The sequence below is a fragment of the Giraffa tippelskirchi genome, chromosome 11, assembly GCF_054371585.1.
Source record: "Giraffa tippelskirchi isolate mGirTip1 chromosome 11, T2T-mGirTip1v1.2.pri, whole genome shotgun sequence".
In the NCBI taxonomy this organism is placed as follows: domain Eukaryota; kingdom Metazoa; phylum Chordata; class Mammalia; order Artiodactyla; family Giraffidae; genus Giraffa; species Giraffa tippelskirchi.
Genome location: NC_137285.1, coordinates 63,838,716 through 63,863,979, shown reverse-complemented (window position 1 = coordinate 63,863,979; position 25,264 = coordinate 63,838,716). Strand labels below are relative to the sequence as shown.

The 25,264-nt window shown below is 41.7% G+C and overlaps 1 protein-coding gene across 3 annotated transcripts in view; it reads left to right on the top strand.

Moving 5' to 3' along the window:
• LOC145525598 (uncharacterized) overlaps window positions 1-25,264 on the top strand; it is a 94,384-nt gene that overhangs the window by 7,828 nt on the left and 61,292 nt on the right. Inside the window, exons 2-5 of one of the 3 annotated variants that reach the window (XR_014068318.1) lie at window positions 9,942-10,031; window positions 13,355-13,558; window positions 17,239-17,345; window positions 18,816-20,165. Coding sequence is in view for 2 of the 3 variants with exons in the window: in XM_081539054.1 (XP_081395180.1) it covers window positions 17,335-17,345 (11 nt within the window). In the remaining variant the exon portion in view is untranslated. Of the gene's footprint in view, window positions 1-9,941; window positions 10,032-13,354; window positions 13,559-14,452; window positions 14,574-17,238; window positions 17,346-18,815; window positions 20,166-25,264 lie in introns of those variants that run through there. The other 2 variants (XM_081539054.1, XM_081539055.1) reach the window with 2 other exon arrangements.

The window sequence follows — 25,264 nt, the reverse complement described above, 5'->3', positions numbered from 1 at the left end:
ATGTAATCTATTTGAGAATAAGGATACGGTTGTCTAAAGATACATTAAAAAGTCAACAAAAGGTTGTGAACTTGACTAATCACTGCTCACCACTGAGTGCATTCAGCTGTGGGCATGTTGGCAAAGGCCAAAATATGCAGTCTGTGAAGTGACTCCTATTTAGCTGATTACTTATCTGTATCACAGCAAAGGAAACTTGGGAATTGTGGTCCTACCCCTCAAAGCCCTTTAAGACCAACAGTCTTTGGGGAGTGGGCCAAAGATTTGAATGCTTTTTGCTAGCATAATCCTGCTTAAGGCTAGTTCCAGGAAACACACCCAGGGCACCATTGATTCAATATTTTGGGTCATTTAAATTGTGCAGCTGGGTCATCACACACTTAATCCTGGGGAAAGGTGAAGCAAACAGTTATTAATACAGCTCAAGATGTCAGTGGCCCATGGCCAATATTTGACATGGCCGTGATGTGATCCCCATGTTAAACACGCAAACCGAGAAACTGCTTAAGCCTCTTCTATTTGTTCTACTTTTCTAGAAATCAAGCTTTTGTGTTAGGTGGTAGGCAGATTTTGAGGTGGCCCCACGTTTTCTGTTTTTGAGTGACTCTCCCCTCACACAGTTCCTTTAAGGGAACCCCACTCCAAACTGCCAGACTAACATGTTGGACAATTTTGCCGTGTTTTCAAAGAGCTCCCAAAAGAAAATTATGCTTGTCAGTGTATAAACTCTGCCACAGGGAGAGGCTTTGTGAATTGAAAGCCTTGCCTTCAGAATTTTCAAAATGATGGCAAATTTAGCCAAATTGGGCAAAAGTGAATCAGGTTTCACAAATTTTGGAATGTTTATTTAAATCTTTAAAACACATGTTGCCACAGCTGTGTTTAGCATAAAATTATGATGAAAATAATCTTAATGAAAATGACGGCATATTTATATAATGCCTTCCATCCAACCAGCGCCAAACCCACGACACAGCTGATCTCATTAGGTCTGACTAAATCCCCTTTGAGCTACAACGTAAATATTAGTTCCAATTTGCAGATGAAGAAATTGGGATATGGGCAAGATTATTTACAGCTAAGTAGATTAAGTTCTAACTAGCCTGACTCTCCCATCTGTGGAATAAGCTGCAATTAAATCAGACTCTGAAGAGGGGGAGGGAGGAAAGGTGTCCTGTCTCCGGGTTCCCCACATGGGTTGCCTTGTCCTAGCCATGGGGGCAGAGCATCATACCAGAGATTTTATGCAGTATTCTTTCTAGCAATTCACTGTATAGATCTACAGGCAGATATTATCTTCTCAAAACATAGCAACGAGGATGAGAGTTGAGAAGGTGACAGGAAGTTTTCTATCTTGGGTTTCATTGATAGGAAACAAGAGACAGGAAGAGGCTAATTCCAACCCCCGAATGGCAAGGACCAAGAGTCAGCATCCAACCTGCTCTTCTTGGCATCGTTATTCAGTCTTCCGTCTTTTTGAAATGTTGGGGAATGGTAAAAACATTTTACAAAAAGTCCATTGTCAGCTCAAACACTTCAGTTTGGTCTGTGGAATATTGTCCTTTCCTCAATCTAGATTCTCTTTAAGTGAGAAAGTTAACCCAAACATGCAAGCGTATTGCAGGTTAGTTCCCATGGGTTTCTGACAGCAGATGGGTAAAGTTCTGCCCGTCAACTCCTCCTAGAAGGCAGCTGTGAGATGTTACCTTGTAACATAGGTCTCAAACCCCCAACCCAAGCACCTGTGCAGCACCTGAACACTAGAGACTTATCAGTTACCAGTTTTGACTCTCCTTTTAGCAACATATTTTAAATTATAGCTTTAAAGTAGAAAAGAGAGCTCTGCTTCATCTCTGCTGATCAGCACTGATGTTAGGTATGTGTTTTCCAAACTCAATAAAAAGTTGCCTCTCTTCTACTCAGAAAAAATTCCATGAAGCCATTTTTGCCAAAACCTGAATTAAATATGTCCAGGAAAAGACGCTCTCTAGAAGCAGAGGAGAAAAACAACTCTTTTGAATGTCATATAGACTTTATCTAAATTTGAACTCTCAGAGTGCCACACTATATTCAATTTTAATAAAAATATACATACTCATACATGGAGGGAAGCTTTTGTTTCCATACTGCTTTTTGCCACAAGAGTGATGGAAATAGTATGTATTTAATACTCTATTTAATTTCTATTTTAATAGTTAATAATAATCCAGGCTTTTCCTACATATGGACCCAGCGTCTGACTGGCCTGGGTTATTGATTCACTCAGAACATGACTAGGGAAAGTCATTCAACCTTTCTAAACCTCAGTTTTCTCATATGTAAAAATGGAGATAAAATGGTTGTGAAAATTAAACTCTGACACAGAGCTTGCCCAAAGTAGGTCCTGGATGAATGAAGATTTCCTCATTACCATCTTTCCAGCCACCATTCGTCTCCTAAACCTATAAAGATTTCCAAAATCAGTGTGCATTTAATAGACAGTGTGTGTGTGTGTGTGGACTAGATATACTAGAATATCAATAGCAATTATCCCTGGGAAGTAGAACAAGAGACAATTTTTATTTTCTCCTCTGTACTTTTCCAATTTGCAAAATTCACCATCATATAAAATGAGGATGTACATTTTTAAAGGCTAATTTTTAGAAAAATCACTTTGTAGACCTACTTTGAGAAAAACAAAATTGAGCTGTAAATATTTAGAGCTAACAAAAAATAATATTAGAAAGGTTAACCCCAAGTTTTCTTATATATGAAAGGAAACTGAGGCCCAGAGAGGTCATTTCAACCAAAGACTCTAAGTTGATTTGAGGCTGTAACCCACTGCCTAGGGTAACTGTTACCCTAGAGATGTCCAGCCTGTGAGCACAGATGAGGTAGTAATTTGACCCTAAGTCTTCTGCTCAGTAGCCCCATCTCCTGCTCAGTGATTCCACTGATTTGCATAGATCTGTACAGGTAAAGTTGACTGGTCTCTATAATGGTATACTGGTCACATACCAGTAGATACTGGTCACATACCAGGATGTGAGAGTTGGACCATAAAGAAGGCTGAGCACCAAAGAATTTGGTGCTTTCAAATTGTAGCACTGGAGAAGACTCTTGAGAGTCCCTTGGACTGCAAGGAGATCAAACCAGTCCATCCCAAAGGAAATCAACCCTTCCAATGTTCATTGGAAGGACTGATTCTGAAACTGAAACTCCAATACTTTGGCTACCCAATGTGAAGAGCTGACTCATTGGAAAAGACCCTGATGCTGGGAAAGATTAAGGGTGTGAGGAGAAGGGGGTGACAGAGGATGAGATGGTTGGATGTCCATCACCCACTCAATGGACATGAGTTAGAGCAAATTCTGGGAGATAGTGAAGGACAGGGAAGCCTGGCGTACTGCAGTCCATGGGGTCACAAAGAGTCAGATACCAGTTAGTAACTGAACAACAACAACAATAAATAGTGGTCATTAAATTATTTGATATATGTACAAATTATATTAAAGGCCTTACCACCTCTACTTTTGTCAGGGTCCCAAAATGGGAGGATGAGAAGCAAGGCCCTAGGGGGAGATGAATAAGGCACTCATCTAGGCACCAAATTTAAGGGAGTGTCCAAAAGCTCAGTAGTCAAGACAAATAATATTTTTAAAAATCAAAATCAATGGGAAAATCCTTAATGAAAAAATACCAAAATTTTAAGCACAGATAGTGTGGTATAACAGCAAATGCATATTGGTCTTGTCTCTGATTCCTGGCAAAGAACTCCTAAAGCCCTTGGAATTTCCTGAGTGACAAGAGCATATTTTGTTCGTCATAACATGCCTTTTCAAGCACACCTGAGTTTATCCTAAGGAGGTGACTCTGGTAGTCAGCAGGAAGAAGTGTGGGTATCTTGGGCACCCCACTTGCAATTGGCATCTCAAGTGGGAAAGTCTTATGGGTCTGGAGCTTATAACCTATGGTCTGCTTAACTGTCAGAATTGAATTGAATTGAATTGAATTGAATTGTTGGACACCCAATTGGTGATGGAGAGTTGGAGAGCTGGTGTGGAAAAAATGACAAGTATACAGTGTTGTATACAAGTATACAGTGGGGAAAACACACATGTTTAGTGTCATGAGTGATGTAAGAAAATACTGCACAGATAGGATCAGTTGCCCTGCTGAGCCAGACCATAATGGAGCCAGAGGCAAGAAGAAGGATAGTCATACTGCTCCCATCTTTATGGAAAATGTTGATATTTTGTTTATCATGGATTGCTGGCATTAATTTTTTTTAAATGCTGCACTAAAATATTTATCCAGATGACCAAAGTTCTTGGCCAATTAAATGAATAAATAGAATCATGAATAAATAAAATATGGTTAGAGTAACCAAGGAGTCTATAACTGAAGCCAAGATTGGACTCTGGATTCCTTATCTGAATGAGTCATCATGCAGAATGAACTGCTCCACAGTCAAGTAATTGCCCTCTTCCAGATCCCAGGGAAATGAGGCTTTTCTCATTTGTAGACTGTCCCAGCTTCTCAAAATCCATGTCCAAGAAATACAAATGCAAAATAGCCAATAGATTTAACAAATGGCACCACTAAAATGCAAAGGACTTGAGCCCTGATGAGGTTTTCACTGAATGTGGTCAGAGGTCTGTCTGGGACATAAAACAGAGCAGGTGTTGCATCCTGGAGCTCCCACCAAGGTGACCAGGAAGCAATCACCTGGGGGCGTCAAGACCAGAAAGGAAGTCTAGAGTAGGGTGCAGAGGAATGGACCAGATAGTCCTAGGTCCCTGCAGAAAGAGGCAGACAGCAACTCACAGCCACTAAGCTGATGGCAGCCTTGGTTAATCCTTTATGTTGGAGAAGACTCTTGAGAGTCCCTTGGACAGCAAGGAGATAAAACCAGTCAATCGTAAAGGAAATCAGTCCTGGATATTCTTTGGAAGGACTGATGCTGAAGCTGAAACTCCAAATCCTTGGCTACCTGATGTGAATAACTGACTCATTGGTAAAGACCCTGATGCTGGGACAGGTTGAAGGCAGGAGGAGTAGGGGACAACAGAGGATGAGATGGTTGGATGACTTGATGGACATGAGTTTGAGCAAGCTGCAGGAGTTGGTGATGGACATGGAGGCCTGGTGTGCTGCAGTCCATGGGGTCACAAAGAGTCACACACAACTGAGCAACTGAACTGAACTGAGAGCCTGAAAGGAATCAGCTTAGAAAAGAGCAATTCAGATTCCATCATATGCATGGTTTTAGCATCAACCTTTGGTGATAATATATTAAAAGGCATTTTCTTCACTGTGCTTCACATAATATCTACGTGGCTCTTGATTTCTGGAACTCTTCACATAACCTTCAAATCTCTTGGCAGCAACACTGGAATACCACAGCTTTTGCTAACACCCAAAGCACCAGGCTTCTATGTGCTGGAGGTTCCAGTTTGCTGTGTGAAACCACTGTCTCCAGGCCGTTTGGAGCAATGACTGACAGGAGAGACAGCAGTAATTCTAGAAGCCAAAAGCCGAGGTTCTACAAAAAGGATCACATTTTCTACTCAAGGCCAACTGTTTTCCCAAGCTCCGAAATTTAGATTTACAATTTTGCCACTTGAAAGATTTTTTTCCACACCCCTCTCACCCCTTTAAAACAGTTCACTCAGTCTTTACAGCCATTTTGGACACTTATGGAGCATTGGAAGTAATAAAATGCACTGAATTTTATGAGACTTAGTGATGTTATTGTTGAATTCTTTTTTTTTTTTTCTAAACTGTCTTGATATTTTTTTTTCTCCTATGTTTTGTGGTACCTCAGGATGCTACAGACCTTTTAAAATACTTGATCTTACCTCTTGTTCATTTGTGGTATGGTTGCTGTTTGGTAGTTTGACTTGATTTTGCTTTAGACTGGGTTTGGTTGAGAGGGAATTGCTATAACAGGAGTTTTCCACTCAGCTCAAAAGTTTTAGTTGTGAAAGCTTGTGTTTCAGTCTCTATACTAAAAGCAAGAAGATGAGGTTCACATAGGTTGAGCATCTAAGCAGTGCCACCCACTGACTGCAGGCTGACCCATGGAGGGGACTACTCTCATTAAACCACACAAACAAAGTCTGGTCCACAAGGCTTCTACAGAAAGAGACAGAGTTGTAGCAGGTATTAAAACCTCTTTCCCCTAGAATGTGGTGAGATTCCCAGGGGCCTATATGGAACCTGAAACAGGGGCAAGAGGCATGGGTCTCAGCCTATCACTATCCCGACAGTGGGCGGCTGGTGAGGGCCTGGATCTTAGCCTATCACTATCCCGACAGTGGGCGGCTGGGGAGGGCTAGTCCTCTCCTGTCGTGAGGCTCAGCTACTCCAGGTGTCTTCTGGGACACTCCTCCCAAAAGTCTGCCCCGTGGATCAAGAGACCCAGAGACTTCAGCATCCTCTAAAGGCTTTCGTTGTCCTTCTCAACCAGTATCCTTGGCTCCATGGCACGGCTCACAGTCACAGCACCCCATGCGCATCCCCTACCCAGTCCCTAGGAAGACATTCCTCTCCCTGCCTCCAGATGGACCACTTCCTTCAGCTCTCAGCGCTGGGCTTCGTCTCCTATGAGGGCTGAGATAAACTGCCTTCTTCTCCATGAAGAGGCAAAAAAACGCAACAGGTATCTGTTTGTTTCCTGGAAGCTGTATAAAGTAAAGCCAGCAGTATTGGTCTAGTTGTAAAAATAAAAAATAAACTAGTCTTTTATTTCTTACAAATCAGTGTTTTCTATGTCTTGTTTTCTCGTGGGGCACTGAGAAGGAGAAAGCCACTCCATGGAACCCACAGCTCTCTGCGCCTCTGTCTACACTGGCATCCCCAGAAACCTCTGCGCCTTCCCTCCCTCCACCTACCTCTTAGCTTAAACTCCAACTGTAAAACTCTTCACCAGCGTCTACAAACTTGGGCTTTAGTGACCTCTGCTTAGTTTTATAAAAATCCCTTAGGGTAGGAGCGTATACCATCCTGATCCACTCTAAGAAGTAAGGGGCAAGGTAGTAACATTGGAAGGAAAAACATAGATTAACATTGATTTAAGTTATCCAGTCATATCTGGATAATGCTTATGGGGAGAACAGATTTTTATGGGTTAAAGGGAAAAATATGTTTAAGCATCACTCCAGAGCTTTAAATTGCTTTATGCTAAATAATATTTTAAAGTTATCATATCCAAGACCATAAATAACACTTCAGAAGAGTTTGATAATGATCTTTTTTTCTACTTATATTAAACATAATACCAATTTCTTTCTTAATGTTCTTGTTTTATGAAATGAAAGACTTCTCTAGTTCTGCTTCCTTCCCTCCTGTATCAGTTTCCCTATGACCTTGGTAACAAATTATCATAAATTTGGTGGCTTAAAAAGCACAAATTTACTGCCTTACAGCTCTGGAGGTCAGAATTCATACAATCAAGGTGTCAGCAGGGCTGTGTTCTTTCTGGAAGCTCTCAGAGAGAAACTGTCTCCTTGCTTGTCCATCTTTTGGAAGCTGCCAGCATTTCTTGGCTCTTGGCCCCTTTCTTATATCATTCCTCTCGTCATCGCTGCTTCCATCTTCACGTCTCTTCCTCTGACGCTGACTCTTCCATCTCCGTGTTTCCCTTATAAGGACCCTTGTGACTTCACTGGGTTCATCTGGATAATCTGGGATAATCTCCCCATCTCAAGATGCTTAGATTGATCACATCCACAAAGGCCCTTTGGCCACATAAGGTAACATAGAGACTCTGGCGATGAGAACATCTCTGGGGGGGCCAGCATTCAGCCGACCACACTCCTGAGCCCCTTTGATCGTATTTTGACCTCCTTGACCTTGCACTCACTCCTTCCCTGCCACCTTGGTCTCCGGCTCTTTTGGTATCATGTCAGACACCAGAGCCATCACTGTTGTTTCCTCTGCCAGGCATCCCTTCCCCTAGTGAGCCTCCTGAACAACTCTTCCTGCTCCTCCAAGCCTCTACTCAAACATCACCTTCTCAACAGCTCTCTTTAATCCACCTTATTTGTAAATTTAGCTTCCTCTCCCTTCTCCAGATACTTGCTATCCCTTTGCTTAATTTTTCTCCACAGTAATCACAATCTAACACACTGAGTATTTTATTCATTAACTTTTTTCTGATTTTTAAAAAAATTTTTCTTTTTAATGGGAAAATAATTACTTTACAATATTCTGATGGCTTCTCCCCGTTATCTCTTTTACCACTCTCAAATGTGGGCTCTGTGAGGGCAAGGATTCTTTCTTTTTTCTGCTGGATCTTTTGGACTTAGAAAAGTACCTGGCACATAATAGGCTTTCAAAAATTTTAGTTAAATAAATTGGGCTGGGTCATTTATTAGAGAATCTCCCACATCAATATCTTTAAGTTTTACATGTTGGGCTGGTTAGACTCTCAATAAAACACATTTCCTAATTTTTGCAGCATTCTAAGTAAGTTTTGGGAGCCCACTGGAAGAAGAGGTCTGGGCCCTTGCTATGCATTATACATTCATTCATTCAACCTTCAATTTGTGCCAGATACTCTCCGATTTACTTGATCCAGGAAACCAGTTCATGGTTGGGCAGAGGAAGAGAGGTCTCCAGGTTGAGTGGACTGGGAGAACGGACTCATGGGTCAACTGCTCTTTAAATACCCTTCCAACCAGTCCTCCTAATTTTAGGGGCATTACACCCTCAGTTCCAGGAGTGCCAGGTGCCATCGCCTCCTAGGACTCTGGAAAACTCTGCAGTAGACGTTTCCATTTAATATATTGTCTTTCACTTTTCTTTATATCTTTTACCACTCATTCGATTGCTTTCCAGCATCCTAAGTTTTATTGCTATTGTCTCCTGTTTGCTGATCCTTCCTTTGGTGTTTACACCCATAACAAATCCTTTTAATGTTATTTTATTAGTTTTAAGAGGTAATAAGAGTAAATATACACCCAGCCCACCATCTTCATTAGAAATGCCCCATATTTCCTACTTTGGGATTTTGGATCAATAAATGATCTATTGTATGTTCTATGCATGCTTATTTTCTTAACTCAAATTTTAGTAGATATTATGTTCCACATCACGTCCCAGTTTGCATTTATGAATAACACCTCATTGACTATCGCTTTAAGTTACGTGGGGCATTTTTTAAATTTGTCTAACTGATTCTGTGAGGTGCTCGAGGAGCCAAGACTCAGAAGAATTAGGTGACAATGTGTCCAAGATCAACGCAGCCAGTCAGTGGCGGGCCTCATTCTCAAACACATCTTCTGGCTCCTGACTCTACATGTGGTCTCTCCCTTTGTCATTTTACCTTTCCATTTTACAAGAAAAACACATGAGGAAAAGAAAAAGTGTTTCTTTTCATAAATTTGACACAGTTCAGAAAGCTTGCTGAAAAAAATAGACATATTCCTGAATGTGAATCCTGGAAGACTCCCCACTCCGGTCCTGAGCAGGAAAGACATTTTGCTGGCCTGTTAGGATGGCCACATTTGTTGTAGTTTACCTAGAATGTGTTGTCAGTACCGCCTACCCCATGCAGTGGCCTAGTGGTGACTAGGCTTAAGCTGAGAGCCTACCCAGTTGGTCTCTGTGGTCCTTCCTGGGTTTCAAGTCTTCCAAAATCTCATAGACTCTTCCACTGATCCCCACGAAGCTCTCACATCTTTGCTCCCATAAGGAGATCTGCACATATGTTTCCCATGACTGTGAACTATGAGAAGTTGTCAGGGCCTTTCAATCACTCTAACAGCCTATAAAAGCTTGCTGTATTTTCAGTTTTACTAAATATTTCTATAATTCAAAAATTATGGAAATGGATAATGTTTCTGTTCTTTGGGAATATATTTAACAGCTGTGTGCATACCAGATGCAAATGAATATAGCAAAATAAATTGTGCATTTTATAGACTACACTTCATATTAACTGTCTTCCCCTTCAGACACCTTGGACCCTGCCCCTGCCAGAATGTGGAAGACTCTAGAGCACTTTACAGGGGGCATTTTTTTTCTTAGCTCTACCAAGAGAAAAGGTAAGGTTCTACCCAAGCATTCTGAATATAAGCACAAGTCCTCTGGCCTAAGCCAGCACTTCTCAAGTTGAAAAGCAACTTGCTAAAGGTGACTCTGTGTTAGGGAGTGGTGGGCATTGGTTAAGCTGTTAACCCTCTCTAACTCCAGTTTCCACAGTTGAAAAGTGGAACTATTTCACCCAACAGAATTTACTCAGGGTTAAATATGGTAAATTAGGTCCCTAACAAAGAGATCAGTAACTATAGGGGGATGATTGTCACATTTTTGACTGCCCAACCTCCAAATCAAAAGCTGAAAAGTTCAGTCTTAGCTCTTCCTAACTGCTGGCAACTACTTTGCAGGCAGAGGATTTGAAAATGGCCCAGTTGGTCATCACAGCCTAAGGCTTTGAACCTGAAGCAAGTATTACAAAAAATAGGAGCAATTGCAGAAGATTCCTTGGTGGCCCAGGGGCCTCCAGGGTCCAGTCCCAGCTCCAGGGTGGGATACAGTACTTGACAGCTCTGTGCACCCTTTCCTGCTGCTTCTTCCACTTCTGAGTGAGTTCCTCCGACCTCCCTACTATTTTGTGACCTACCCATTAGCCCTCTAATAAATTTATTTTGCAGTAAGATGGTTTAAAATAGATAAATTCTCATGTTTACAATTAAGAAAGCTGTGATTAAATATACTTCTGTTCCTTTCTAGAGTTTAAGGATCCCACCTTGTGCATCACAGGAATGTTCTAAGCATGTAATGGGGATAACAGCAGAGATTTTCCAGAAAGCTGCTTGGTAGAAACCAACCATAGGGCATATGAATTTGTTTACTTCCTCAGAGCCTCCTCTCTATCCTATTTCTCATATTTCTGGTTATCCAGTTTTTAAAGACAAGTACTAGACTGGGAATGGAGTTCTGAGCAATCAGGAGGGTTACCAGTTGGGGTTGCCTGGGGAAAACTGTAACTGAGGGCTTTTTTTGTAGGGATTCTCTCACTGATAAGGATTGGGGAACACTCAGGAGACTGTTGGAGGGAGAACCATAATTCCTCTGGCCAGATGGCCCAGACAAATCTCCACAGAAGACTTCCAGGTACCAGTCCTGGGACATCAGCAATGGCTCTAGTTTCCCAGACAGGCAAGCAAGAACTCACTAAGTGAATTCACTGGGCCATTGTTGAGACCTAGGCCACGAATCGACAGTACATCATGCAAAATACCAGGCTGGATAAATCACAAGCTGGAATCAAGATTGCTGGGAAAAATAGCAACAATCTCAGATATGCAGATAATTCCACTGTAATGGCAGAAAGTGAAGAGGAACTCAAGACCCTCTTGATAAGGGTGAAAGAGGAGAGAGAAAAAGCTGGCTTAAAACTCAACATTCAAAAAACTAAGATGATGGCATCCAGTCCTATCACTTTGTGGCAAACGGATGGGGGAAAAAGTGGAAACAGTGGCAGGTTTTCTCGGGCTCCAAAATCACTGCAGATGGTGACTGCACCCACGAAATTAAAAGATGCTTGCTCCTTGGAAGGAAAGCTGTGACAAACCTAGACAGTGTATTAAAAAGCAAAGACATCACTTTGCCAACAAAGGTCCATATTGTCAAAGTTATAGTTTTTCCAGTAGTCTTGTATGGATGTGAGAGTTGGATCATAAAGAAGGCTGAGCACCAGAGAATTGATGCTTTTGAACTGTGGTGCTAGAGAAAACTCTTGAGAGTCCCTAAGACTGCAAGGAAATCAAACCAGTCAATCATAAAGGAAATCAACCCTGGATATTCACTGGAAAACTGATGCTAAAGCTGAAGTTCCAATACTTTGGACTTTTCCAATGAGCTGACTCATTGGAAAAAAACTCTGATGCTGAGAAAGATTGAAGACTAAAGGAGAAGAGGGTGGCAGAGGGTGAGATGGTTAGATAGCACCATTGACTCAATGGACATGAATTCGAGCAAACTCTGAGACACAGTGAAGGACAGGGAAGTCTGGCATGCTGCAGTCTATGGGGTCACAAAGAGTCAGACATGACTGAACAACAACAGCAACTCACAGGAAGAAGTTATACAGTTTGTCTGCCTGGATCTAAACTCCAGGGCTGCATCCTGCTAGCAGAGGGAGTTTGAGGTCATTACTAAAGATTTCAGTGTCCTCCTTTCCACATTTGTGAAATGGGGATAATAATAGCATCTATTTCACAAAGCCCTTGTGGGGATTCAGTAAGTCAGAACACCTCAAGTGCTTCCAACAGGGCCTAGAACAGCATGGGCACTCGATGAATTGTGGTCATTACTGTTGAAAATTTTCAGCTGCCAAATAAATGGACAACATGTAACTGAAGTTGCCTTACAAGATGGCCGTCAAGTGCTTACTTTACAAGAATTACTAGCAGTTGTACAATGGTCAGCAACTACAAAGAACTTGTTTGCATAGGGAGTAATGGTTAAGAGCTCAATAGTGACATCAGAAGAGCTTGGGTTCAAGCCCTAATCTGACACTTCACAGCCCAGTGATTTGGGGCAACTTCTCTGAGCATCTGTTTACACATCTCTGATATAAAGTTAATAATACCTACTTCTTGGAGCTAATTTGAGGATTAAATTAGATAATATACATAAACAGCTTAGTTCAGTGCCTGACACATGGAAAACACCCAAGAATTATTATTCCCAACAGCTCTATGAGGCAGTATATTTTTTACTTCTAATTTTCTAGATGAGAAACCTGAGGGTAAAAGGAATAAGTCACTCCTCCAGGATCATGTGGCCCAGAAAAGGCAGCAGAAAGACTTCAAATCCTACATTTTTCATCTAACCACCGTCAGCCCTCCCTGGTCAGCATGACTTTGTGATTTCTACTTTGGGTGGGTAAACTGTCAGGCTGTGTCCAGTTTTCTCAATTAGGGAAAGAGGTTTCTGTAATCCTCAGATGGTACTAGCATCATTTCTGTCTCTGCCTGTATCCTTTTGAGTTAACTGATCCCAACTTGCTGGGTAGATGACTGGGAGTAAGAACGGAAGCTAATCCACATTCCTATCATAGAAAAGACAGCCTTTATCCAAAACTGCGTTCTGTCAGATTCTCTCCAGGCACCTTCTTTCTTGTCAGTGAGCCCTCTGGCGTTTGAGACCTCTCCTGGAGTACACTCCTGTCACCCTGCCACCCTCCTTTATGTTAAACAGGATCATTTCAGGCCTAGAAACACATCAGTTTCCAAGGTGAAGAGCCAGTTTCAGAGCCATAGATTAAGAACATGGAGAGAATGTTCTATCCGGTCAGAAAGAACTCCGTCTTCCTCAAACTTGCTTTCCTGTGCTTCAGCCCTGCCCTTTCTCTCAGCAGACGTGACAGAAAATTGTCTGGATGTGTCCTGTGCTGTCATCTTCAGCCAACAAACCGACAGTTTGGTGCGAGATGACTTAGCAGCCCAGGAGTCTCGTGCTGGAACTACCTCACGCTGGAGTGAAGGGAACAAGTCATCCCACCTGGGAATTTTAAGCGACAGTTTGGCATCGCCTTAATTTGATCATTGATTTCTTAGTGAAGGTAACATCCCTGGGAAGAACAGGGATTGGGGGGGGTAAGCAGCAGGAAATACAATCTCATGGCACTAAACACAAGGCTCTTTTCACCAAAGGAGGGGGAATCTTGTCCAATGGAAACAAATCTCTGTCTGTCTCTCTTTTCCCCTCTCTACTTGCTCGCTCTCTCTCTCTCAACCTACAAAAATGCTCAAAAGAGCTAGAAACATCCAACAACTCCAAAACAATGCAGGGAGTCAGTTAATTAGTCTGCTTTTAGGATTACTTGTTTGCCAAGTGAGTGAAGTGAAGTGAAAGTCTCTCAGTCGTGTCCGACTCTTTGTGACCCCATGGACTATACAGTCCATGGAATTCTCCAGGCCAGAATACTGGAGTAGGCAGCCGTTCCCTTCTCCAGGGGATCTTCCCAACCCAGGGATCAAACCCAGGTCTCCCGCATTGCAGGTGGATTCTTTACCAGCTGAGCCACAATTTTGTCCATTACTGAATAATTTAGTAATCAGTGGTTGGAGGAGAGCCTCTTGCGTGGGGCACCAGGTCTAGTTCCTGATGCTGTGTGACTTTGAGGAGGTTGTTTGACCTCTCTGGGCCTCAGTTTCTCCATCTGGGAAAACAGGTGGTGGGTGGTGAGGAAGAGTTGGACAATTTAATATTTAATGATGTGCGTGTTTTATGGACCTCAACTTGGGAAATTTTGGCTGCCCCCTGAGAAAGAACTAAAGAGGAACTCTTCTAAAAGTCTTTCTTCAGAAGGAGGATGAGTATTAGTTTATATGGAGAAACTATATTAGAACTAGGGGTCTGAGTACATGGCAACTACAGAAGTGAGGAAATCAATACAATTCCAAGTAAACTGGAATCTCATGGCGATCCACTGCTCATCCCTTCCTTCTTCCAGGGTGAAACCTCAAGTCCAGAGAGGCAAAGAGTCCGAAATACCTGAGCTCCTCCCACACACAGGAGGCCACCACCTGGTTAGAATGACTCAGCTTGTGAACTATGGCTCCATTCACTATTTGGTAATCAGACTCTGAGTGACGGAACGATAAAAGGATTCCCATCATTGTTTTTGCAATGTTAGAGAGGACCCTCTCACATATGCATTTTTTTGTGAGTACAGAGGGAGAAACAAAAAGATCAGCTAAGCAGACATTTCTTTGGGAGATGTGGCCCTGACCCTGAGCTGGGGCTCCTCAGGAAGAGCAAGCCTAGGGAAGTTACCAATTGTCTTCACGTGATGTATTCTGCCTTGACCAACAAACTTGTCATTTATGTAGGACAGTTATTCCTTGAAATCAGAAAAAAAGTGTGTGTCTCCTGGAGTCTTATTTAATAGTTATTTTCCCATTACAGGTAAAATTAATGTGCTCGGATATAAATATGGTGCTCTGTTCAGCTGCTTACTGATTCTGTCTTCAGCTCTGAGTGTGTCAGCTTCAAGTTTGTGACAATCACCTATTGCAACACTAACTGGCCGTGATTACATTTTTACAAAACAGAGTTAAATTATTTGTTTATTTAACTGATGGCTGCGTTGCTCACTGGGAACACATATATAAAAAGGAGTTAAAAAATCAACAGATAACTTCATGAACAAAACAGGAATACAAACACAAATTACCATTTTACTAGGTTTGACATATATAACAGCCCTCAATATTGCCTGGAGCTATTAGCTAGATAAATCAACTCTTGCACACTGACAGGCAACAAAGAAAGGAAAGTTCTATTTCATTTGGCATAAAAATAAAACCAAATTTACAGTTTAGCATGTGAGGAAGGTACAAACTTCAGTGAGGCAAGGCTCCAATAGCTACCCGTTCTTTTTCTATGGAACTGGGCATGAGCCAAATCAGCAGCTAAACCATAGACAAGCTTTTAATCAACCTTTTAATCATATAAACCTTTATGCAAGTGAAGTTGCTCAGTTATGTGTGACTCTTTGTGATCCCATGGACTGTAGCCTACCAGGCTCCTCCGGCCATGGAATTTTCCAGGCAAGAATACTGGAGTGGGTTGCCATTTCCTTCTCCAGGGGATCTTCCCAGCCCAGAGATTGAACCCAGGTCTCCTGCATTGCCGGCAGACACTTTATCACCTGAGCCACCAGGGAAGCCCCAAATAAACCTTTACACAACACAATTACAAAAAAGTAATTTGGAGGAGAAAGATTTAATTCCTTCTTCATTGTTTCAGCAGGAAGATGCTAGAGAGTTTTAAACTCTACTCCCTTGGAGCACTATTTTAATAAAGGACTGAATCTATCTAAGTACCGAGTTTAAAAAATGTGGTTACATGTATTTTGAAAACCAAGCCAAGAAATACAAGACCCATAAAATCCTGAAGCATATTAAGTGACGGTTCCTTTTTCTTTAATCCACAACCACAAATATCAATTAAATGTAATTATATTAAATAGGTTCCCCTGTGAGCAAATAAAGATTTGCCAGGACACAAATTGCAACCCAGGTGAACAATAGATAATTTTCTTGAGTACACAGACAAATACAGATGGTATACTCCAGAATGTAACATAACAAATGTGTGTTTACCATAACATACACATTTCTTTCTTTCTTAGCTACTAAATGGCAGTAGGCCAACAAATACAAATTAAAATATATGAGTTTTTCTTTCTCTTTTCTTGGATGAGAGAATAAATATGGCATTTTATATTAATAACAGCTAATTAAAAGGCTATTAATCAGGGGCAATATTAAATAAGTGGACTCGATGAAGTAAATGCCAGAAATAACCTTGTAGGTTTGAGGGGTAAAAAAAAAACTTATTTAAACAACTATTTTTCTTATTAAAAACAAATGTTTTACTGAGCTCGCTATGAGAGGAAGAAATGAATCCATGAATAGGAAAATAAAATAGGTAGGATAAAAAGCATGTTCCTAACTATTTAGGGAGCTAACTATTCCCATGGAAGAGAAAGGAGGAGGGGCAAAGGGCAAAGATCAAATACAACTTTCTCAATTATGAAAAGGGGCTGCCCATTCAATGTTTGAAGGCAGAGCTCTCAAGGAATATTTTTCAGGAAAGCTTTTTGTTTTCCAGCAAGAAAACGAGCAAACGTCAAACTTGTGTTCCTTTTCACTCTATGATATGTAACGTATGAATTTCTTCTGTCAGACGTTCTTAGGCCTGGAAATTTAATTCATTCTTGGTGTAGGATGGAAAACCTTGAAAAATAATCAATTTAAGATTGAGCATGCTGATATGTCAAGTATTTTTAGTCTCTGCCCTTGTTTAAAGTAATAAAAATAATTATCTAAAAACAGAATCTTGGAAGCACAGGCATTTTCTTTTTCTTATTGCTCACTCTCTTCAAATGGAGACCCCTCTCCCCCACTATACTGTCTTTCATAGCAAAAACATTCCAGTTTCCAATCTAGGAAGTGCTCTGGGCAGCAGAACCTGGGGCTCTTCAATCTGTTTGATCCTCAGCTTTCTCAGCTGAAAAGTCTCAGAAGGGGCCACTAAGAACCTTAATCAATATTAGTGATTCTGTGATTTCCTATAACAATGTTGAATCATATGACCTCATGTGTGTGTGGGTTCAGTCATTAGGTCATGTCTGACTCTTTGCAACCCTAAGGATTGCAGCCTTCCAGGCTCTTCTGTCCATGGAATTTTTCAGGCAAGAATACTGGAATCGGTTTGTCATTTCTCCTTCAGGGGATGCTCCCAACCCAAGGATCGAGCATGCACTTCCTGCATCTCCTGCATTGACAGACAGATTCTTTACCACTGAGCCACCTGGAAAACACCATTATGACCTCAAGGTAGGACTTATCCTGATGAGACAAGTACTGCTGTGTAAGTAGCTGTCTGCTCCTTCCCTCCTCAAGGTCCAAGGTCAGTTCTATACGACCCTGGGCTTGAGGGAACTTCCTCCCTCACTGAGATGCCCCTTCAAGCTGCCTGGAAAGATTCCCCAGGAGCTGGGGTAGCCTGTCTCTGCTGAGTTAGTGCTCAGACAGTGAGAGGACCAGGAGAGGTGTGCTTGGTCCTGGTCCCTCCAACTGATGGTCAGGGACCACCTTTCTCACGCAGAGAGTTCCCATCGAGCCAGGCTCTCCTCCAGGGAGGCGAGGCGGGTCAGCTCCTCCAGATCCCTTTTCCCTTCCTCATGCTATTGCCTGCACCACATTCCTCCTTGCTCCCATCATCAATACCCTTAACTTCTCATTTTCCCTAGAGTTTCTTCTTTCCTCTGTTCGGTGTTACTCCAGGTATTACTAAACCCAGAGCTTCATGTTCTGCCTTGTGAACCTCAAAAGCCTCTTCAGCTGTGGTTGGTGAGCTTTCCCTGTCTTCTCCTGCACTCTCTGAAGCCTGGTGGGAATAGGGCAGGGAGCTTCCCTCCTCGGATGGGAAAGAGGGAAGGTTATAGAATGGTTCTGCATTCCTTCCTTGCTCACCACCCTTCCTACCACATCCTACCTCTTTTTTCTTCCCTTCCTTCTTGCCTTCTTTCTTTCATTCATTCTTTTTCTCCCTCTCCCTCTATCCCTTTCTTCTTCCTTCTTTTCTTCTTTCCTTTCTTAAAAGACCTCAGAAATATTAATCACACTTTCTAGTTCATGTCACATTATCTGCAACTGGTAAAGGAAGGCTGGTCTCTAGTGTTTAGCTGGTTACCCTTTTCCCGCATTCTCTTCTGCTCTTTCCCTACTCAAACCATGAAACCATTCTGATGTTTTATATGGATCCTCCTGTTTGTATATGCACTTGTAAAATGCATGTCTATACATGTCTTTTAAATGATCTAAGTGGTACTATATTGTAGCTCTCATAGTAGAAGCTACTACTCAGCCTCGCACATACACTATGTCACCTGTTGTTACTACCAACTGCACAGCACCTCATGACATAATCCACATGTATACCTCCACCTAGCTTTGACCACAATGATCACCTCAGTGAACATACTTGCAGTGAACATCTCCTTGTGGACACCTGTGAGGAAATATTTGGGTCACATGCAGGAGCGGAATGTCTTAATTTGACTGGGTACTGCCACACTGCTCTCCAGAAGGGCCATGCCAAGCTTCACTCCTATCTGTGGTGCATAGTTTCCTCTATCTCCCCAACAGCATGTGGTCCTCGGAGGTTATTTAATTTAGAATAATTATCGTAAGTTATAAAGGGAAAAGAAACTTCTCTGTGTTCACTGGTTCATTGCTCCCCAAATTCTTCCCAAATTTCACAAAGAAATACACTTGGATTTTTATTAGACGTTTTCTTTTTAGAAAGAATGTGATGAGTTTCTGGTTCAAAATGGTGGGGTAGAAAGAAGTGTGGTCATCTCCTCCTTCAAGAACACCAAAACTGCAACTAGCTGTTGAGCAACCATCAACAGGAGGATGCCAGAACTCACCAAAAAGAGATACCCTGTGTCCAAAGACAAAGAAGAAGCTACAGCAAGATGGTAGGAAGGGCACAATCATGATAAAATCAAATCTCATACCCACCGGGTGAGTGACCTGCAGATTGGAGAACCTAATACCAAAGAAATTCTCCCACCATTGGGAAGGTTCTGAATACCATATCAGGCTTCCCAGCCTGGGGATCCCCAGGGAATCTGACCTTGAAGCCCAGCAGGATTTGATTATAGGACTTCCACAGGACTGGGGAAAACAGAGACTCCAGTCTCAGAGGGCACACACAAAATCTTGTGTATACCAAGACCCAGAAGAAAGGAGCAGCGACCCCACAGGAGACTGAGCCAAATCTACCTGCTAGTGTTGGAAGGTCTCATGTGGAGATGCGGGTCAACAGTGCTCACCACAGGGGTTCAGGTGCTCACCCCTGGCAGCAGCAGTCCTGGAAGGCCCTCCCTTGGCATAAAACCCTCTTGGAGGTCACCATTAACCCTACCGTAGAACCCACAGACCCCAGGACTGGGTCACCTCAGGTCAAACAACTACCAAGGAGGGAGCACAACCCAACAACAGAGAAATGGATTCAAGTTTTACTGAGCGAGGCCCCATCCACCAGAACAAGACCCAGTTTATCCCACTGCTAGTCCCTCCCATCAGGAAGCTTACCCAAGCTTCTTAGCCTCCTCCAGTAGAGGGCAGACAGAAGAAGCCAGAAGAGCTACAATTCTTGGATTTCCCTGGTGGTCCAGTGGCTAAGATTCTGTGCTTCCAGTGCAGGGGACCTAGGTTTGATCCCCGGTCAGGGAACTAGATCCCACACGCTGCAACTAAGAACTACAATTCCACAGCCAGAACGAAAACCACATTACAAATCAGGTAATCAGGATGAAAAAGCAGAAAGGTATGTTCCAAATGAGGGGACAATATAAAAGCCTAGAAAAACAACTAAATGAACTGGAGATAAGCAACCTTCCAGAAAAAGAATTCAGAATAATGATAGTGGAGACGATCCAGGATCTCAGGAAAACAATGAAGATGCAAGAAATGTTTACCAAAGGCCTACAAGAACTAAAGAACAAACAAATGGATATGAATAACACACTAGAAGCGATCAATAGCAGAATAACTGAGGCAGAAGAACGGATAAATGTCCTGGAGGACAGAATGGTGGAAAGCACTGGCACAGAACAGAATACAGAAAAAAGAAAGAAAAGAAATGAAGAGAGCCTAAGAGACCTCTGGGACAACCTTAAATGCACCAGCATTCATATTATAGGGGTCCCAGAAGGAGAAGAGAGAGAGAAAGGACTTGAGAAAATATTGGAAGAGGTAATAGCTGAAAACTTCCCTAACATGAGAAAGGAAATAGTCAACCAAGTCCAGGAAGCACAGAGAGTTCCAGGCAGGATAAACCCAAGGAGGAACGCACCAAGACACACAGTAATCAAACTGACAAAAATTGAAGACAGATAAAATGTTAAAAGCAACAAGGGAAAAGCGACAAATACAAGGGAACTCCCATCAGGATATCAGCTGATTTCTCAACAGAAACTCTACAAGCCCGAAGGGAATGGCACCATATATTTAAAGTGATGAAAGGGAAGAACCTACAACCAAGAATACGTTACCCAGCAAGATTCTCAGTCAGATTTGATGGAGAAACCAAAAGCTTTCAAGACAAGCAAAAGTTAAAAAATTCAGTGCCAAAAAAAAAAAAAAATTCAGTGCCACTAAACCAGCTTTACACAAATGCTAAAGGAACTTCTCTAGGCAGGAAACACAAGAGAAGGAAAAGATCTATAGAAAACAAACCCAAAACAACTTAGAAAATAGTAATAGGATCACACATATCGATAATTACCTTATATGTAAATAGATTAAATGCACCAACCAAAAGACATAGACTGGCTCCTGGATGAAAATATGTACATGTATGTACTTTCAATTATCACATCACACACTCTTGATCCCCCAAACTGTACATAATTATTTTATATTGTTAGGCTAGCAAAGTAATGCTCAAAATTCTCCAAGCTAGGCTTCAACAGTGCGTGAACCAAGAACTTCCAGATGTTCAAGATGGATTTAGAAAACGCAGAGGAACCAGAGATCAAATTGCCAACATCTGTTGGATCATAAAAAAAGCAAGAGAATTCCAGAAAAACATCTACTTCTGCCTTATGGACTACGCCAAAGCCTTTGATGTGTGGATCACAACAAACTGGAAAATTCTACAAGAGATGGAAATACCAGACCACCTTACCTGCCTCCTGAGAAACCTGTATGCAGGTCAAGAAGCAACAGTTAGAACTGGACATAGAACAACAGACTGGTTCCAAATTGGGAAAGGAGTACGTCAAAGCTATATATTATTACCTTGCTTATTTAACTTCTATGCAGAGTACATCATGTGAAATACCAGGCTGGATGAAGCACAATCTGGAATCAAGATTGCTGGGAGAAATATCAATAACCTCAGATATGCAGATGACACCACCCTTACAGGAGAAGGAGAAGAGGAAATAAAGAGCCTCTTGATGAAAGTGAGAGAGTGAAAAAGCTGGCTTAAAACTCAACATGCAAAAAACAAAGATCATGTCATCTGGTCCCATCACTTCACGTTTGCATTATGGCTTGCAACTGTAATTATCTTTTATTTTTTGTCTGGTTACTGATTATGAAAACTGATAAACATCTTTTACTATTGTGATTATGAAACTATTACTTAATAGCATTGTATCATGATTGGTCAACAGAAAACTTATAGAATTCTATATCACCAAAACTACCATTTAATAGAAAAATCTGTAATCACTTTTTAAAATCCAGATGCATATCAGAATTGTCTCAGAATTTTTTGAAAATTACAAATGCCCAGGTATTGCTTTTTTTCTCCAAAGCTCCAGATATGTTTCTGATGAGCCATGTATAAAAACAGCTGGACTATATACTTTTATCTAGTTTGTTTCACTTTTTCTATTTCATATTCAATGCTCCCATTTCAGTTTATGTTTTCCAACTTCTCTCTCTTTTTTTTTTGGATGTTCTTTCTCAAGCCTTTATCAAGTGTACCCGAAAAGCTTTTTTATACATATACATAAATAGCATTTATAACATATGTATATATCTTAGAAAACTTATGAATTTTTGCCTAACTAAAAAATTTATGACATTTTGATTCCACTTGTTTGTCTTTGTATAAATAGAATGCTAGATTTCTAATTTAAAAACATAGATAAGCAACAAGCAAAAAGGATTGATGGTATAGCACAGGGAACTATAACCTATAATAGAATATAACCTATAATAACCTATAATAGAACATAATCTGAAAAATAATATATATGTATGTGTATAACTGAATCACCTTCGTGTGCACCTGAAAGATTGTAAGGCAACTATACTTCAGTAAAATGTATATATTATGAAGAAAAGAATGTGACAATATTATTATAGATGAAAAAGGACCAGAAAAAAATTGAATGATGCTGGTGTGAATAGTCCCCAAATGTTATATACTAGGGAAAAAAATGTAATGTGTAAGGCTCCAGAAGAACTACATTAGGATTTACTGACTGAAGATGTAGCTGGAAAATGACCGTACCTGGTAAACCTGTCCTCCGTGAGATTTCTTTTACTGAAGTGTAATTGCTTTCCGGTGTTGCGTTAGTTAAGGTCGTCTCACTCTGAAAGCTTTCGCTAACCCTGGAGCTGGTTAGGTGCAGTCCCTGGGTGCTAGAATTGCCTCTTGGCTGGTTGTCTTCCTCCAGGCTTTGTCAGGCAAGCTTCATGAGTGCAGGGCCTCCAGCCCTGTTCATTGCTGAACCCTGGTGCTTAATCCACACTGTGTCCAATTCATTCTGAGTGTCTGATCCATACTGATTATTGAATACGTAAGTGTTCTAATTAGGATGTTTTTTCCCACAACACCAAGCAATTCTTGTACTCCAGCTGGGTGTCCCACAATTCGATTCAACTCCAACATTATCTACCTGAAGAGCGTCAGATCCCACAGGTTAAGGGCTTCTCCCACAGTCTTCCCTCCAGCACACACACATCAGATGCCAAGCGTAAGTCCAGGTTGCCCCTGTCCTTCTGACCATCCATCTATAGATCTGAGGTTCCAAATGATCTCAGGGAGAGAGAAATGAGCAGTGGCTTGAAGTTAAATCTAGTTCCTTGCCCAGGAATTGAACTTGGGTACCCTGGATGAAAACCAGGAATCCTAGCTAGTTGTTCACTAAGGGCCAGAGGCAAAGTTGCCTGGTTCTTGCCCTATTTGAAAAATGAATTTCTCAAAGAGGAAAAAGCAGGTACAAAGTTTATTATTAAAGGCACTGCATTATATGCGAGAGAGCACACAGAGAAACAATTTATTTAAGACAGAATCAAGGCAGAAATACACACTGGGCGAAAAAAGCAGTGGGTGTACCCCTCTAACGAGAAGCACACCAGAGAATTGTTTCAAGTAACTCGTATAGGTCAATTCTTCCAGATCTTTGCTTACCTCTGGCCAATTATCTAATTTCTTTTCTACACCTGACCTGTCCCATGTCCCTCCTGGACATGCATGCACATGTTTTTGCCGAGATACAGATTACAGCACAGAGAAACACGGGGAGGTTGATGCCATCTATTATGGGGTGGTGCCCCCCCCCATTTTTGACCCGCAAGGACCCATTCTGTGCATGTGTAGTTGGGGAGGTCTCCTTGATCTCAAGAATGAGAATATGTGGTTTATCTTTTACTCAAGCAGGATGCAGCTCCTCCGTGCTCCTGCCTTTAGCTTTATTTTGGAGAATCTGTCCACAGGAAACAGATTCCAGCTGCTCGGCCTGAGGCCCATCTATCACTTGCCTCATAAGGACCTCCTCCTTGGGTTTGATTGGAATTCCAAAACCACTCACATAATCCAGAGACATTTTATCTACCACATCACCGATTTATTATGAAAGGATATAACTCAGGAACAGCCAGATGGAGAGATGCACAGGACAATGTGTAGGGGAAGGGCATGGAGCATCCCTGCCAGCTGAGGGCACTACTCTCCCCACATCTCCCATGGTCGCAAGCCAGAAAGCTCTCAGAACCCCACGTTTTGGGGTTCTTATGGAGGCAACATTATATAACCATGATCGATTAAATTATTGGCCATTGGCAATTGATTCAACTTCAGTCCTCTCCCCCCGCCGCCAGAGGTCAGAGTTAAATTGAAAGTTCTGACCCTCTAGTTACCCTGTTGGGTGCCCTGGCACCCAGCCTCCATCCTTAGGTTACCAGAGCACTTTGGAAAAGCTGCCTCATTACCTGACATCTTAACATGTTACATAACGTAACGTTACAAAACACATCTTAACGTGTTACATAACATAACAAAAGACATCTTAACTGTTCTTAACACTTAGAAAATGGTTTTAGGAACTCTTCCAGAAATGGGAACAAAGACCAAATTTTATATATATATATATATATATATATATATATATATATATATATATATATATTCCTTTTTATAAATTATAATATCACAGCAAATATTTCTTCAATAAATGAATGCATAAATAAGTGCACTGATTTGGGATTGTCAAAACCTAACATAGGCTTCCCTGGTGGTTCGGGCTAGAGAATCTGTCTGCAATGCAGGAGACACAGGTTTGATCCCTGGGTCAGGAAGGTCCCCTGGAGAGAGAAACGGCAATCCACTCCCGTATTCTTGTCTAGGAAGTCCCATGGACACAGACCCTTTGTTATCAGGGAAACTGGAAAGGCCCGTGCTCCTGGAAGAGCCCTGGGCCCTGGGAGAGGAGTGAGGAAGAACAGCCAGGAGGTAGTGTTCCTTGAGGCCCAACTTCTCTGCCACCTCCCCTCCGGCTGCACACTTTGTCCTTCTTGACAGTCTAATGAGGGCTGGTTTGGGGCAGGGGTCCCCTGATGACACACAGATCTATACATGCACATACCAAGGAGAAAACGCATAGAACCATATTCAGACTATTTGTTTTCACACCCTTGCAGTATAAAAAGTAATCTAAAGTTGACAGTTTCTAGGCATAGTTTTCCCTCAATAAGCCCTCCATATTTTTCCTGGATGTGAAAGACTGTTTTCACAGCCAGAAAAGAGCACTTGAGAAATTCTTCAGGACTGAGTGATAGTACAGGCCATCTTCCTTGGTTCACAAGCAGTGAAAAACTCATCTTGTGTTTCTACCTAATTGAAATCAGCAAGAGAGACTTCCAAATCAAAGCCATCCTGTGCCAACTACTTGGCTGGAGAACTCAGACATTTGATAGCTCCAGTCTCAGCTGTTCACATTCCA